Consider the following 17,508-nt stretch of genomic DNA (forward strand, 5'->3'; position numbering starts at 1 on the left):
TGTTGTAATTTTTCTGCTTATCTTGTCATGGACTAGTAAAAAGCAATTCACAGACTGGCACCAGTTGGGGGCCACATGTTGTGTGGTGCTGGTGTGGGGGCAGGGTAGGGAAAGGCAGGACAACTTTGGAAGGAGGTGGTCTGTGGTCTATGGGGACAACTGGAAGGGCTGGTTTCTTCCTGGTACCCATCATCAGTGTTTCTCTTCATGAGCTGGCTTGTCTTCCCTTTGGCTTTTTACAAGGGGTTGGTTCTTCTATAGAGGGCATGGCAAGGGCTTGGGTTCTGTGGGTGCATCCCAGCTGACCCACAAGGACCCTGTGCTTCTCAGTCTTCCCAGCAGGATCACTGATTGTTGGAAAAGAGAGGGGTCCCTGTTGTGTTCTGGACAGTGACTGGACCACAATGAGAGAGATGGGGAGGACAATGAGGAAGAGGAAGATGCGGATGGTGAGGGGATGGGTGGGAGGAGGGAAGGAGGAAAGGGGAACAGAAGTTAAAAAAATGCTAGTGTTGGTTGTCTCACTAGTTTTTTTAAATTGTAAACAAATGAGATACATGTTGTTTCTCTGTTTGTACATGGAGTAAAGGCATGCCATTTGTGTAATCATAAATTTACATAGGGTAATGTTGTTTGATTCATTCTGTTATTTTTTCCCTTCCCCCTCTCCTCCCACCCCTCTTTTCCCTCTATACAGTCCTTCCTTCCTCCATTCTTGCCCCCTCCCTAACCCTAACCCTAACCCTAACACTAACACTAACCCCTCCCACCTCCCATTATGTGTCATCATCCGCTTATCAGCGAGATCATTCGTCCTTTGGTTTTTTGAGATTGGCTTATCTCACTTAGCATGATTTTCTCCAATTTCATCTATTTGCCTGCAAATGCCATAATTTTATCATTCTTTATGGCTGAGTAATATTCCATTTTATATATATATATATATATATATATATATATATATATATATATATATACCACAGTTTCTTTATCCATTCATCAATTGAAGGACATCTAGGTTGGTTCCACAATCTGGCTATTGTGAATTGAGCAGTTATGAACATTGATGTGGCTGTATCTCTGTAGTATGCTGACTTTAAGTCCATTGGGTATAGGCCAAGGAGTGGTGGGAAAACTGGAAATTCATATGCAACAGAATGAAACTAAACCCCTATCTCTCACCCTGCACAAAACTCAACTCACAATGAATCAAGGACCTCAGAATCAGACCAGAGACCCTGCATCTTATAGAAGAAAAAGTAGGTCCAAATCTTCAACATGTCGGCTTAGGATCAGACTTCCTTAACAGGACCCCCATAGCACAAGAAATAAAAGCAAGAATCAACAACTGGGATAGATTCAAACTAAATAGCTTTCTCTCAGCAAAGGAAACTATCAGCAATGTGAAGAGAGAGCCTACAGAGTGGGAGAAAATCTTTGCTAATCATACTTCAGATAGAGCACTAATTTCCAGAATATATAAAGAACTCAAAAAATTCTACACCAAGAATACAATCAACAAATGGGCTAAGGAAATGAACAGACGCTTCACAGAAGAAGTCTTACTAGTTTTCCTAAGTCTTTCTGTCTTCAGTCAGAATAGAACCACAGGCAATTAAGCACCCAAAGATGAGTGAGTGGATGAACTTCAAGGATCTATCTTGTAGGTGAACCAGCACTTCTTAAATTTTAATTTGCATGCAAATCACCTGGAGATCTTATTGCAATGCAAATTCCCATTCAGCAGGTCTGGGTGCTGCCTTCTAATAAGATCCCAGGTGATGTCAACGCTGCTTTTCCAGGGACGAAATGTTAGTAGCTCCACGGTGTCAGGAGCTCTCTGATGATGTTGATGCCTCCTTCACAGGCAAAGCAGGTGGGATCTGGTGTAGTCCCCATCTATAAGTTGAACTTTACTCTCTGCTATTCCAACTGCTGTTGGATCCTACGAGGCCAGGATCCTATGAAGCCAGGTCAGGGCCTTGCAGGAGCAAGTATAACTAATCTTTGACCACTCTTAGGAATCAAAGAGTGTGAACTCCTTGAGCAAACCAAACCAAGCTGTCAGGCATTGCAAATGACTGATAATGATGAACAATACAAAATGAATTGATGTATTTCTATTAACAGAATGGATTTTACAACCACATATCTTTTTAAACAAGTAAGGGTTAACAATGTGCTCCACACACAAGACTCTAGGCCAGCCTCAGTTCTGTCTCTGGTGAACTGGAAGGGCTCTGATGAGAAATGGGGCTGCAGGTAAAGGCAGAGTCCTTGGTGCCTGGAGGGCTCTGGCCCCATTGTTAAGAATTCTGTGATGTTATCTGGGTCAGAAACTTTCCTGTCTGACCTTGGTCCTGCTAAACCTAGGAGAGTCCCCTTAGCTTTGTGTTCCCTCATGGTCCTCAGCAGCAGCTGAAAAGTTGGAAATTCATTACAGAGTTGCCTGCCCCAGGACCAACCTTCTGGGATGCTGAGATTGATGCTCTTTCCTTTCAGGGTCAAGACAAATTCATGCTCAAGTATCTCTCTCTCTCTCTCTCTTTCTTTCTACATATATATATAAATATATATATATATATAATATAACATACATATATATGTATGTTATACATATATATGTATATGTATAGTATGTTATAATATATAAAATACATATATAAAATATAACATATATATATATACACACATATATATATATATATAATATTTCTCTCTTTCAGGAAACTATTTCACTTTTGTGGAAAGAAGACATCTTGGCTGTGTCCAGTGTCATTTCTGCAACCTAAATGTATGTGTACTGGAGGACTGGAGGAGATATTCCTTCCCACACCATTGCCTGGCCTTCTGTTGATAGAGGAATCCACAATTCAGGCATTTCTGACCGGGATGAGGGCTCAGGGACTCTCTCACTGCTGGACTCAGGAACTACAAGAGGCTGGGGGACCACTGACTGCCTGGGGAGCACTGGAGGCTGGATATGGGTTAGGCTGGAGGGGGCCGCATTCACTGGTAGAGAACATCCTTGCAGTCACTGAAGGGGTCTTGGTGTGTCCTGCTTCTTAAATTCAATTCTTCACAGAATTCTTATTGGGCTGAGAGCAGCTCTTCTCTGAGTAGGTAGAATTGTCCTGTGGGAGGATTAGATCAGAATGAGGAAGCACAGAGGGTAGGAAAAGAGCAGGTATCCCTCTCACCTTTCCCTCTGAGGTGAACTCTTCAACAGGCCTGGTTGTGGGGGATAGAAGCACTCAGGTCAGGGTACCTGTGCTCAGAAGCACATCTCCTCCCCACCTCCTCCTTGCCATCTCTCTACCTCTAGAGAGCATGAACCCAGACCGGGAGATTCCTTTTTTACTTATACTCAATGTGAAAACAGACAGAGCAGGGGATTGGGAGACATGGCTTTTAGTACCAATTTGACCATCACCAATTGTGTGGCTTTAGGCCAGTTACTTAGATTCTCACTGCCAGTTACCCTGCCAAAAGTTAATAACTTCTTCACATTGGCCAGTGGTTATAATGAGGCTCAAAAGAGATGAAAATTTAAAAGATGCTTTTAAAATCACCACTACATTAGACCCCTGCTGTATAACTGGCAACCTTTTAGGTATGAGGATTACATATATTACATCTAATCTCATGTTAATCTTGCAAAGTAGGAGTTATGAATTCATTTTCATATTAGGACGAGAAATCTACTGTCACTTCTGTATAAATTAGGAACTGTAGGTACATAGTGAATCTTTACAAAGATTCTCTCATTGATAAGAGATCCTGTGGCATCTTTCCTAATCATCTTAGAATATAATGGCCTCTCCTTATTTTGAGTTTCAAATCCCACACATCAAGGAAGCCCACCTAGAGGAGGAATGAATTGGAGGCAGATCATCAACCCCACCCCAGCACCCAAATCATGCCTTTACCCTTTGTTTTCCTATTAGGATTAAAATGGTCAGATTTTCCTTAATTTGCCAATGAAAACTATATATTCAGAGGCTGGTTTCTTTTTTATTTCTTAGTTTAGGTCCTCATTGTAACTCTTATTAGGAAAGAACTCCCCATGTTGACTTCCCATGCTCTGGCAATTCTTTGGGCAGTGACCAGCCAGTTTCTGGAGAACTTTGCCTGAGTTAAGACACCTTGGCTGTCCATTCCCCCCTGTGCCCTTCTTGGGAAGGAGAAGCTGAGTTTAACCATTTTTATAGACCAGAACTCGAAATATTGAAGCAAGTGAGCAATTAAAAAACAATGACAAACACACACCTATTTTTGAATGTCTGTTACATGCAATCATTAAGATTTACTTCTGGAGTCCAGGTTCTATTCCTAACAACTTCTAGTAGTCTTACAAAATAAACAATGTCTTCCTTTTGTAGATTAGACTCAGAGAGGTTACTTGACTTGTTAGAATTGGTGGTTTGTGGTGATGGTTGTAATGAGGGATATGTGGTGGTCACGATGGTAATAAAAGTGGTGCTGGTGGTAGTGAGGGAAGGATTGATGGTAGTCATGATTGTAGTGAAAGTGGTAGTAAAGGAGGGGTTGGTGGTGGTTAGGGTAGTATTGATGGTGGTGGCAAAGGTGGTGGTAATGATTGTGCTGGTAGTAATAGTGATGATGGTAATGAATGAGGGGATGGCGGTGGTAAGTAAGGTGCTGTTGGTAACAGTACTGGTGGTGGTAATGGTAATTATGGTAATGGTAATAATTATATACTTGCATCCTAGTCCGAGAACTTCCATTTGGCAAAGATGTTAAGCCTGGCCACAGTTCACTCACCTTCTTTCCTCTTTGAGGTTGTATGCACCAGAGAGCAGGTAACACTTTCATCTTTCTCTTTCTGGTAATGTACTGGAAGAATGAATGAAGCTTAAATGGGATCTAATTGACTCTCCCACTTCCAGTCATGAATGTCTTAAAGACACTTACAGAGGGAAGCCAATCAGGGGCTTTGTCATGGAGATAACTAGTAATGGGGATCTATTAGCAATGTGGGGGTATCCATCCTGGCAGGTGCCTGGCCCCCTCAACAGACTTTAGCAGCTTCCCTAGCCTGTTTAAACCAGAAAAAAAAAAAAAAAGCAGTAAATATTTTAGGCTTTGTGGGTCATATGTTTTCTGTTGCAATTATTCAACTTCATAGTGTGACAGTAGCTATACAAAATATGTAAGAAGAAATGTGTGTGACTGTGTTCTAATAAAACTTTATTTACAAAAACAGGCAGCAGGTCAGGTTTGGTCAATGGACTATGATTTGCTGACTTTTGGTCTAAACCCTTTTTGTCTTCTCCCTTGGAGTCCTGGCTTCTTTTCTGCCTCCCTCTCCCATCACCAGTTCTATAGCACTTGTTCCTCAAGCTCTCTTTGGAAACTGCCATCTTCCTTCCCCAAATGACTCAGATTATGAAGACTCTGGGCTCAGGAGGACCTCTTTCTCTACCTTCATGGACCTACTGGAAGTCCTTACCGTTTGCATACAGTGGACACTAATCTCCATCTGGAGCTGGGGATAGATTCTGGGATTGAAGTTTTCCTAGGAGACACAAAGACACAATTTCCTGAGCCTCCCTTACAGAGCAGGTGGAACAGTGGGGACAGAAAGTCTGTGTGTGAGAAGGATGGCAGTGGAGCTGCTGGAGGCCTGAGGCTGGCTTGTTTATGAGGGTTAATTTACAGGTCTGGACATGATTAATTTTTATAGGATGTTTCTTTTGAAAAATACCCTGGAGGTAGGATGGCTCCATGGGAATCACAAACTGGGAGGAAGCAGGGTCAGAAAGGATGGGTCACACCCTTGTATAGAAAGGGCCCAGACCCACAAGCCAGGCTGCTTTTGGGAAGGAAGAAAAGCTAATAACTTTGACCACATACTATGTGCCAGACATTGGACTGGGAATGTCATGTAAAATGTCTACTTGGTAGTGAAACGCTTAACCCAGTGACCAGCACATAGTTGGATTTCCAAAATGTCTCCCTAATTCTTTGATGTTTGATATTCTTTACAATCATCTTGCAAAGGTGGATACTATTATCTCCATTTATGGATGAGGTGACTGAGGCTAACGCAGGTGACTTCTTCAAGTTCATAGTCATTGGTGAAATCAGAAACTAGGTCTGTATGCTTTTTCTCCACTAGAATTCTGCCTTTAGAAAGTAGATGCTTCCAGAATTGAAAATTAACTGCTGGGGTAGGAACTGTGTCACATGTGGATTCCAGAACACTTGGTTCATGCCTAGTGACTGAGACATGCTCATTAGCTCTAACATCAAGAAGGCACCAGAGTCACCAGGTGGGAACTGTGGAAAAGGCCCCTCCTGTAAAACCAAGAGGGCATTTATGGAGACTCAGACAGGCCCCTGGTTATTAAATATTCCCTAATGCTCATTTGTCAGTGCTGTGCTTCTGAGTCTCCATCCTATGAAGAGTTCCATGAATTCGATGGAACTTTGTTTTATGGGAGGTGTGACAAGTAGTAAAATGAACACTTTTAAACAAACACTCCAAACTTGTACATGTGGGTGAGTGCTGCTTTGAAGTGTTCCCTTGCATGACCACATCATTTTTCCAGTGACATCATCATTGGTCAATATGTTTTGAAAATTGCCTTCAGACATTCAATTCTTTGAATATTTTGGTTGTGGTTTTTGTTGTTGTCGTTGAGCAATGGATACACTATTTGGAAATAGTTGAGAGTCTTTTAGAGGGGGTATGAAGAATAAAACTGTTTTAATATGGCTGTTTTTCTTGTGTGGCTGTGGAATTGGGGCTGAAAGTGGCTTTTTGAGTAATATTCTAAAGTATATTTTGTGCTCCTGAGATTCTGAGATATCAGGACCACCACCAGGAGTCCTGTTTGCATGAGGGATGGGCTCTTTGTAAAATGGAGCCCGACTGCTCCACGGTTGGTGGATGTGGTGGTATAGAATCTCTATATGGAGAAGGATGTTTTTTTTGTTTCCTGAAAGCGGCATCTTCCTTTGGAGGATCTTTACCAGTAACTGCTCCTCCACTGTCTTGTCTGGGGCTGGGGAGGGAGGTGGCTGTGTATGTTACCTGTCTTTAGTACTCTGATCCAGAGATAAGTGGACAGGAATGGTCACTGAGGTCAGGCTGGGCCATTTGGGGAGGCTCTATGACAAAGGCAGGGATGGTAGGACTCACAGATCTTCAGTTTGTGGCCCCTTGCTCTAGCAGTCTCCCTGCCCAGTTCTGTGTCTGTCTCCACCTTCTCCTACCATACGGAGATACCTTAAAGTAAATCTTGTCTGCACAGAATCCAGACTTAAGACTAGTGGGAAGAAGGTGATAGAAAGTTGAATGGTAAGAATTGTTAAATGATGAAAACTGTTATGTTAAAAAGGGGAGAGGAAGTTGAATGGTAGCTTAAACCCTAAATGCTGAGGCAAGAGACTGGGGCTGGGGCTAGGGAGAGCACCTTGCAGATAACTTGCCTGATGGTCAAGGAGTGCTTTGGTTTAATGAGTGGGTGATATTCCTTGATCGCCTTGGGCAGCTCAGCTCTTGGACAACTCATTCCTAATTCCTTAACAGTGGGAGCTGAACACTGGAATAAGTAAATCTAGCTTCGGAGGCCTATGAGAGTTATCACTTTGCCCTAGACAGATTGAAATTAGGATCATTGCCCCAGTGGAGGAGAAAGTAGGGTGGATTTGAACCCCTGTAGGCAAATTTGAAGCCCTAGGAACAAATTGGCACCAAACAGCTCTGGCACTGATATCTATTCCTTTAAATGTGACCTGAAGTGAATATGGATGAGTTGGAATAAACATGTAGCTACCCAAAGTGATTTCTTTGAAAGCCAGTGCTCATCACCAAGCTTCATTATCATTACCAAGACAGGAAGAAAAGGAATCTGGAATATCAAAATTAATAGATAACCTTTGAATTCTATTTTTCTGATTATTTTCACTTCCTCTCTATAGAATCCTCTATATCAGAATTTTAACCAAGTCTTTTATTTTCAATGAATTGGATGGGCAGCCTGGGGAACCTGCTGGGGTCCGTCCTCTGCTTAGACTGGAAAGAGAACTTACTAAGCACCTTCAACACACCAATCAAACACATTAGGTAGTAGATACATGCTGTCTCATTAACTTACACCCTTACAACATCCCTGAGAGGAAGATAATTTAGTGAATTCTAGAATGAACTGGCCCAAGGCTATGGAACTAGTAAACAGCAGTGTTGGGACAAGGCTATTGCTCAGTTCTCTCTGTCATGTTTCATTTTAGATGAGTCAACATTCAAGGGGTGTGTGTGTGTGTGTGTGTGTGTGTGTGTGTGAGAGAGAGAGAGAGAGAGAGAGAGAGAGAGAGAGAGAGAGAGAGAGAGCGAGAGAGAGAGAGAGAGAGAGAGAGAAAGAGAGAATGTATATATGCACTATAGGTCTAATTTTTTCATTTTCCTCTACTGAGCTGAGCAGAGCTCTGCTGAGTTTAATGAGAGAGAGTTGGAGGCCTTGGTTTCTTTTCAGTCGTATTTATGGACTACAGTGATTATTTTTAATGTGAAGGACATGGATATACATCATATTTGGCTTGGCAGAATTCCTTCATCTATGCTTCTATTCATGCCAGAGTGTTCAATTTTGTGTGTTGTGCATCTCTGTTTTCCTGTGGGCATGTGAGATAGAGTGTCTATGTGTGTGCTTATGTTTTGGATGCTATTTGTGTCCCTCCACGTGCCCTTTTGTGTGATATGGGAAGAGAAATTCCTCCTCCCAACCAACACTCAAGAGAAGAGAGTGGTTGATCTTGTTAGGTGCTAGCTTCTCAAAGGCTGGTAAGTACCTGGCATAGGGATTCAGCAACCCAGAAAGCCCCAAAGAGTTGCTAACCAGTTTTCCCCCAGGGTCTTAAATAAGTTAGAAGTATGGCAGCAATGACCATCAGGACAAGCAGGAACGTAAGAAGCCAGGCAACCAACTGGTTGCTCCTGGTAAGAGAACCTGGGGAAGGAGGGAGGAGAGGTGACCATGAGCATTGAGGATGGAACTCAGAAATACAACCAAGACTGGCACAGAAAGAGGCAGAATAATGAATTTAGGGAAAACAAATGGCCTGGGGAACCTTGAAATGGGAATGAAGATGGCTCAGAGGATTCCAGTATAAGCAGGTAATGTCATGAATGTCCATATAACACCACCTACCCCCAGTGAGGTCCCACATTCCCTGCCAGATTCAGTGGACAGTCCCTTCTGTTAGGGCCCAGTTCAGTCCATGTAGAGCCTGCCATTGGCCCATCATTGTGTTGGGTGTGATCGAGGGTGCACAGAGGAGTGTGATCTGACCTCTGGCAGTTTGCTGGGGCTCAGAGCCTGGTTTGGGGACAAAACGTACCATTCATAGAGTTTCATGGGCTCTCTGCTCTCCGGAGACACTGTTCTCAGCCTCACAGGTGTAGTTCCCAGGGTCCTGCTCTGACTTCAATAGGAAGAGAAAGGAGGCAGCTCCACTGTAGAGAGCTGAGTAGTTCCCCAGGATCTCCCCATTGAGATAGAATGAGTACAGGATGGGAGGGGGAGCCCCTTTGAGCTTCACAAAGGAGCTCCACCATGTCCCTCACAGTAGGACCAGCAACCATGTCACAGAGTGAGCAGAGGATGAGACACAGGGGCTGGGACAGCAAATGGGGTAGAAGAGTGAGCACCAGGCTCCCTTCTCCTTTGGGACCCTCCCCCACTTGCAAGGGGTTCCTGGTTCCTGGAACTCTGGGGAGTATCTCCCCTTCCCTTGCCCATTTATCCTGCACCTCGATCTCCAGATGAGGGCTGTTTCTGGATCCAGTGATCCTCAAGAGCCACCTCATACCAGTAAAGCCCAGAGTCTCTCTCCTTGACTCCTGGGATGGAGAGCTCTGGGTGGAGACTCCTGTTCTGCAAGGTGTGGCCATTCTTATGGAAAGAGAAGAGGAGCTGCCTGGTAAACTTCTGGGGATGCAGCTTCTTCTGACATCTTAGGGTCAATGGACTGTCCTCACCAGGCTCAGGAGAAGGGATGGCACTCAGCACAGGACACAGGAATAGCTCTGTGAAGACACAGGCCCAGGGCTCTGGAGGGGATTCCTGTACAATGAGGTCTAGAAGGTCAAGGACTAAGCCCAGTCTGCAGCACCTTGACCCAGATGGGATAGTTTCATCCTCAGGACCTGTCTTCTTGTTCCCACCCACAAACTCTGAAATAACTCTCACATAGCCAAGCCCCTCTGGAATCCCAGGAGTCAGAGTCAGAAGGTCCCTTAGCAGTCATCTGGTCCAAAGAGAAGAAGGGCGAGTGACTGAGCTGGCTTAGGGCTCTTTCCAATTCCTCCTCCTTCTCCTGGCTCCATACAGCCTCATGGGTGTTAAGAGGACATTTAGACAGCATCATGGAGCCTCAGGACTCCATGCATTGGCCCAACATCAGGGATAGGCAGAGAGAGAAGTCCTGCTCACAGAGCTACTGGCCTCTAAAGACTGGGTTCCTGAGCAGCACCCTAATTCTCCAACTCCTCTAACGTGGTGTCTTGCCTTGGACTTGAACCATAATAGCCTCTGAGGTGTATGTGAACCAGGGTGTGGTATATATCTTCTGTTCATTGCAGCTTTACTGGCCACTGTTTTTCACTGTTGCTGTCTCTATGAAGCAAGTCTGGTTGTTCTTAGAGCAACTGAGGAGTTTTCCATCTTTGTGGAAATCCACCTGGGACAGTTTGTATGCATCCATGCCTGGCATTTCGAAGGCGAGGCATCTCCTTCAAATCTAGGGTTTTACCAGATACCCATTAGCACCAGATAGTTTTAGGAACCAGGAATAATGGCCCAAGAGTAATGATGAATAATCAAACAGGGAGCCCTGAGGTGAGCCCCAGCTTTTGCCTAGATTTCCCTGGATGCTTGGGACCCATTGTTCCCACCACAGATGTAAAGTAGGGATGTTCACAGGATTACTAAAGGATGGGTCTTGCTTCCACAACTCCTCTTTCTCTCAGCATTAAGTAATGGTTTGAATTCTCTCCCCTGAATCACAGAACATGTCCTTGGAGGTCAAATTGTTCGTAGGTCATTTTTTTACTGTTTGACATAAAGTGCCATGGAGGCCCTTGGGACAGGATGGGCTCGAGGGCAGGGAAGATTGATGGACAGACATAGGTGCCTCTTCTCTTAATATAAAAAGGACAGAAGGGAGTCCATGTCTTGTTGAATAGAGAATACAGGAGTTCCAGAGCCACACTGAGAGGAGAGATAGAGGCCACAGCCACTTTTAAGAGACTAGGAAGGAGATCCAGAGCCACTCTGCTGAGACTCCCGTTGCCTTAGGACTACCCTCAACCTTAGCCAATGGAGTCAGGTTTCTTCTCTTCCTGAACCCTAGCCAAGAATCCTGAAGAAGGGGCCTAATCTGGTACGTTCTGCAGTTGCTGCTGGGGGACACAATTGCACTATCTTCATTCATTAAGTGTTGGCTCAGAGACACATGTAGGTCAAAAAAGACATGGATAAGACTTATTTTTTCCAACACAGGAAACTACTAAAGATAAAAATGATACGATTTGATTAAATACCAGAATTTTCATACTGGGAGGCCTCTACTTTAATTGGTTGCTTATGTCCATAGTCAACCACCCACCTACCTAACTACAGAGCCACACAACCACTAAGCCATCAGTCATCTACCAATCTAGCCATTCAGTCACCCAGTCACCCAGCCATCGAGTCACCTAACCACCTAACCACAGAGCTACCCAATCACCCAGTCACTAAGCCACAAGCCACCAAACCACCCAACCATGCTGCCACCCAACTACTCAGACAGCCAACAACTAAGCCACCCAATAACTCACCACCCAGTCACCCAGACACCCAGTCACTCACCCAGTCACCTAGCCACTCAACCATTCACCTACCCTACCATTTAACCAATCACTTTATGATGAATCCACTTCCTGAAATGCTCTGCCCTGTCTTAGTTAAAAATGTTGCCTCTTCAGACAGGTCTTCCCTGGGACCACAATCAAAAGCATTCGCCCCAGTCATTATTACAATAATCCCATTGTACTCTCATCAGAGTACTTATCACTATTTGAATTTGTCTTCTTCATTAAATTGCCAGCATGTTATCACCTATCTTCCTCTGTCTAGAATGTGAGCAGGGACTCTGCTTATCTTCATGTTCCTCATGCCCAGGACCTCTTTCTGGAACATTATCTGTGTTCAGTAAGCATTTGTCAAATAAATGCATGAATGCTTTCCTTTGTGTCCTGTTGTGTAGGATAGGGATCAAAAATTAGAACACATAGGACTAGACTCTCACACTAATGTGCTGAAGGGCATGTAGAACTAGAACCCATGTAGCAAGTTCTGTACCCATTTCCTAGGGTCTAGTAAATCCATAGAGCTCTAAGAAATAGAATATGGAAGTGATAAGATTGAGGAGGCAAATTTCTCTGAAGGAGTGATCATTAAAAAATGTGGGACATGGTCAGGCAGCTCAGATAAATGAGAGAACTACTAATGAACTACATGTATCACATACCACACTTGTAACTTGTACTGCATTAGAACTTTTAAATGCCTGATTTTTTATTTTTTGTGGTGTGGGTACTGGGTACCTAGGGGTGCTTTACCATTGAGCCACATCCCCTGTCCTTTTTAATTTTTTTAATTTTGAGACAGGGTCTTACTAAATTGCTGAGGGTTTTGCTATGTTGCTAAGGTTGGCCTTGAACTTGCGATCCTCCTGCCTCAGCCTCCCAAGTCACTGGGATTACAGGTGTGCTCCACCATACCTGTCTTAAATGCCTGTATATTTAAGGAGAAAGATGATCTGGGAAGAGAAGTCAAGATATAAGATGACAGATACAGGGCTGGAGATATAGCTCAGTTGGTAGAGTGCTTGCCTCGCAAGCACAAGGCCCTGGGTTCAATCCCCAGTACTGCTAAAAAAAAAAAAAAAGATTACAGATACAGTAAGATGGGTATGAATAACTCAAGGGATAGAGGACCCTAAATCGAGGGGCATAGTTGGAAATAAAGCAATGGAGAATATTCTGGACTTTGGGACAAGGGATGAAACAATGAATCATTGTGGGGTTAAGTGCAGTCTACTTGTGTCTTTCATTGTTGAAATGTCCTATGTGCTCCAAGGTCCTAGGATACTGAGGAATGCAAGAATGGGCTTCAAAGGGGTGCCTTAAAACCCTCTCAGAGCATACATTTGTCTCATCCAGTCACATGCTGTAATTCTTGCTGTTCACACTACTTTGGACACAGATGGAGTCCTTCCTTCAACTTAATTTTTTCTCAGTTTAGGGTTAGCTCATATATAGAAGTATGAGTCTCTTTCTAATCATCTCTCCATCCTTCTATTTTCTTGGTGTAGTAGAAATCATGCATTTGGAAGCAGATAACCTGGACTGGATTCATGAATCTACCTCTTTCTGTGTGATCTTGGAAAAATTGTCTAAATTCTGCTGGGTATGGTGATGCATGCCTGTAATCTCAGGAACTTGGGAGGGTAAGGTAGGAAGGAGGATTGCAAATTTGAGGACAGCCTGGGAAACTTAGAGAGAGACTATCTCAAAAAAAAAAAAAAAAAAGGCTGGGAACGCACCCCTGGGTTCAATCCCCAGAACCACTAAATAAATATACAAACAAACAAACAAAAATACTTTATCACAGAGGTTACAAAGTACCCTTGTGTTCAATCCCCAGTACCCACTGCCTCTCCGCCCCCAAAATGTTTAAATTCCCAAACCCTCCAATTCCTTGTCTGTCGTATATGTAATAGGAATAGTAATAGTCTTTTTTTCTTACAGGGTGATTGTGAAGGTTGTAGTGACCTACTGCCTGTGAAAATGGTTGTTACATTAATGAAAAGCAGAAAGGAGACCTGAACTCAGAGTGACTGAGAACTGATTCTGTAGTTATGATTCTCCTATTCTCCCCTCCTCCCTGGAAAACAATTTTGCAGTTACAAAGTGCTGCAAAAACAGGGTTGAGGTTATCAAAGCCTATAACAAGAAAGAAGGCAACCAGAGAGCCTAGAGCCACTTCAGATGGGCTCATTGGAGTCCAGACGACTTGCTGCCTATGGTACTGCAGGACCTTGGAGTTGTGATTGCAGAATTGCTTTCTGTAATTATGCTGGCAACCAACTGGGAACATACAGAGTGGATGTTACATGCTGTTGTGGTTTGGATCTGGAATGTCCCCTGAGGAGCTCTTGTTTTGGAAGCATGATCTCCAGTGCAGCAATGTTCGGAGGTGGGGCTTTCAGAGGATGAGAGTTCTGACCTCATTAGTGGCTAAATCCATTTGCTGGTTTAATTCATTGACAGCTAACTGATCTACTGGGGAGTAACTGTAGGCAGGTGAAGCATGAATGGAGGAGTAGGTCCCTGGGGTGTGCCCTTGGGTATTCTGTCCCTGGCTTCTCACTTTCTCTCTACTTCTTGGCTGCCATGAGCTGAGTGACTCCTCCACCATGCCCTTCTGCCATGATGTTCTGCCTCACCTCAGACCCAGAACAATGGAGTTGGCTGGTGATGGACTGAGACCACTGAAACCATGAGCCAAAAATAAACTTTTCCTCCTCTGAGTTGTTCTTTTCAGGTATTTTGACCAGAACAAAAATTGACTAACATATTAGATCACAGTAGTTCCTATAAAGAAGGACTGGAAAACTTAGATAATGACTGATAAGGTGACGGCGTGATAAAGTGGTCAAGAGCTATTGTGAAACTCAGTTGCATTTTAGAGTCTCAAACAGTGAAGGCAGTAGCCTCCTAAACTCTGCATTACTAGTCCACTATGGGAGGGAAAAGAACCAGCTCCTGGCAACTGATAAAGCACATTGAGACACGGCAGGATGAGGAAAAGGGCCTAGAAATTGTTACTTGTTAGGAGTTACTGATGGGTTGGGAGATATTTATCTGGGGGAGGTGCAATAGAGTAAGGGCACAATAGTGGTCATTATTTGTTTAGCTGGCCAAGTTTAAAAGAAGGGAGAGACTTTTTCTTAGTTACTTCATAGGACAGAAACGAGGCTGACAGAAATTAGAGGGATCAGGGCATTAGATTTTAGTTTCACATGAAGAACTATTTAATGATTGAGTTCTGCCATGGTGGAACATGCTGTTTTTTTTTTTGCTATGTGACTTCCATGTTACTGCAAGGATTGTGTGGAGGTCCCATGACCCCTGCCATGCATTCTTTGTGAGTACATGGGTGGTGGACTACAGTAAGGGAGGAAAGCTGCCTCATGCTTGGTTCAGAAGAAAATTAAGACCCATCTTCCAAAGTTAATATATTTAGTATTTGGCCATGAACCAGCACGTTCCATGTTAGGGCCCCTCGCCTCCTGGATTCCTGATAGCTAAGAATAGTAATAACCATCAATTATTGTGACCATACCCTGCCAGGCATATTAAATGAATTAGTGTTTTCCCATTTTTCCTGATTAGAATCCAACTACTTCCAGACCAGAGGTAGAGTGGTGGAATGGAGAAAGCATTGGGATTGAGATCAGATGAACTTGAGTTTGTGTGCCTGTTTTGCTCTTGTTCACAGGATAATTATTAAGCATTCCAAAACTCAGTTTCCTTCACTGTTTAGTAGGTTTTAGAATAACTGCCCTATGAAGTTCTAAAGATTAGATGAAATGTATGCACTACAAAGTAAACATTCAGTGTTTGTTTTGTTTTTGTTTTTGTTTTTTTTCCTTTCTGTTCACATCTGAAAGGAAATAGCTGCTTTGCCATTATAGCAACCGTTCCTAACAGGTCCGGCCTTGTGGTATGTATCTTAGGTTGTTTTTCTGGGGTCTCTGGGCATCAAGTGTGGACAGATTGTGCTTGGTTCTCCATTACAGTGTGAGCTAGTCACCTGGTCATTCCTGGACCTTATCCTGACAAGTCCAAGAACTGTTTTTTATTCTTTTACTTTGTGGTGTGTGTGTTTCTGGGGATTGAACCCATGAGCTTGTGCATGCTAGGTAGGTGCTCTACCATTGAGCTATACCCTCAGTCCAAGGACTGTTTCTTTTACAAGGTCATGCAACTTGCCCTTGGAAATCTCCCACTAGATCGTACACAGGTACTGGGCTATCCTGTCCTTGTATGACGTTAGACATTTTTACACATCTAAATAGCCATTCACAGAGTGCAGGGAGCAGCACAGCGATGTCAAAGAGAAAGAGAGGGAAGAACAGTGGGTGGAATAGGCATTTTCCTCTCAGGTTTAAATTCTCAGAAACTCTGTCAGGAAGAGATCATATTTAGGAACAACAGTTTCACTCTTCTGGATCCATGAAAACAAAAACACAGCAAAAAAAACCAAGCAAACCATTGGAACTGAGTTTTTAAAAAGCAGACCAACTCAGAAACTATCAATGGAAAAATATAAATGAACAAATTGTGTCTTTTATGCATAGAGTGATGATCTGGCTGCAATTGGGGGAGCCCAGAGACCATCCCTATGGCAGTCCTTCACTTTTAGACCAGATCCTCTAGTCACCTGCATGACTGACTGGCACAGGGAGAAGTGGAAAGAAGAGAAGATATGGATCAGAGAGAGTGGGTTTGATTCTTCAAACTGGGTCCAAGGAAAAGTCAGACCACCTTCTACCCTCTGCCACCAACAGAGAAAGGATATAAGCAGAAAAAGAAATGAATGGTCAATTTGAAAAGGGCTTTGGATACCCAATACACCAACTTTTGACCAAGTGAGAAGTCTGGTCATTGCTAAGTGGATCTAAAAAATGCAGAGGCATTTATGTTACCCTGTAAAATCCCACCTCCCATTGTTGAACAAAATGCATAGAAACTTCTTTTCCCATTTCTCTGATCTCTCCACCAATACCTTCCTGCAGCTTCTTTTCCTTCCATAACCCTCCCCCACTTTTAACACAAACAACCCTGATGAATATTTTAACCTGATTTCACTGGGTAAAAATCAGGTGAAACAAGGGAACCTCAGAATGTGATTTTCTACCTCCTTAATTCATCTCTGGCACATCAAAGAGCTGCTCTGCCAAGGATCCAGGAAGATGGGACAGGAAATACTGAGGAGTCCCTATGCCCCAGGGCCCATCTACCCCAAGCATGCTGGCATGCGTGCATTGAATTGAGAAATGAAAGACTGAGAACTTTGTGTCTCAGTCCTTAGTGTTCCAGGAGGGGATGCCCATGTACCGTGACTTACCAAAGAACAGCTCAATAGTACAGAGCATCATGGTACCTGTCTTATTATGGAGCAGGAAGTGCAGGTCAGAGTGCAGGTGTGTGTGTGTGTGTGTGTGTGTGTGTGTGTGTGTTGAACACCTAGCCCTCAGACCCAGGGTAAGTGGGTGGCCCTTCTGACCTGGGTGGTGTCGAAGCTTGATTGTCTAAGTAGAGGAAGTGGGGAAGAAATTTGAAAAGCTCACAGTGGTATTTTCTTTGGTTGAAGTGTATTACGTGAACTGATTTTCTGGAACACAAGATATCAGGATTCAGGTAAATAA

The 17,508-nt window shown here is 43.5% G+C and overlaps 1 protein-coding gene across 1 annotated transcript; it reads right to left on the reverse strand.

Moving 5' to 3' along the window:
* Positions 1-9,369: 9,369 nt before the first annotated feature.
* Fcrl6 (Fc receptor like 6) lies at positions 9,370-10,769 on the reverse strand (the record flags this gene model as incomplete). The annotated part of the gene is given in 6 exon segments (XM_053743328.1): positions 9,370-9,546; positions 9,548-9,605; positions 9,607-9,684; positions 9,799-10,054; positions 10,536-10,718; positions 10,721-10,769. Coding segments are annotated over 6 exon segments (801 nt in total), but the record flags the coding sequence as incomplete, so codon positions are not given.
* Positions 10,770-17,508: the final 6,739 nt, after the last annotated feature.

This window comes from Sciurus carolinensis, chromosome 1 (assembly GCF_902686445.1).
Source record: "Sciurus carolinensis chromosome 1, mSciCar1.2, whole genome shotgun sequence".
In the NCBI taxonomy this organism is placed as follows: Eukaryota; Metazoa; Chordata; class Mammalia; order Rodentia; family Sciuridae; genus Sciurus; species Sciurus carolinensis.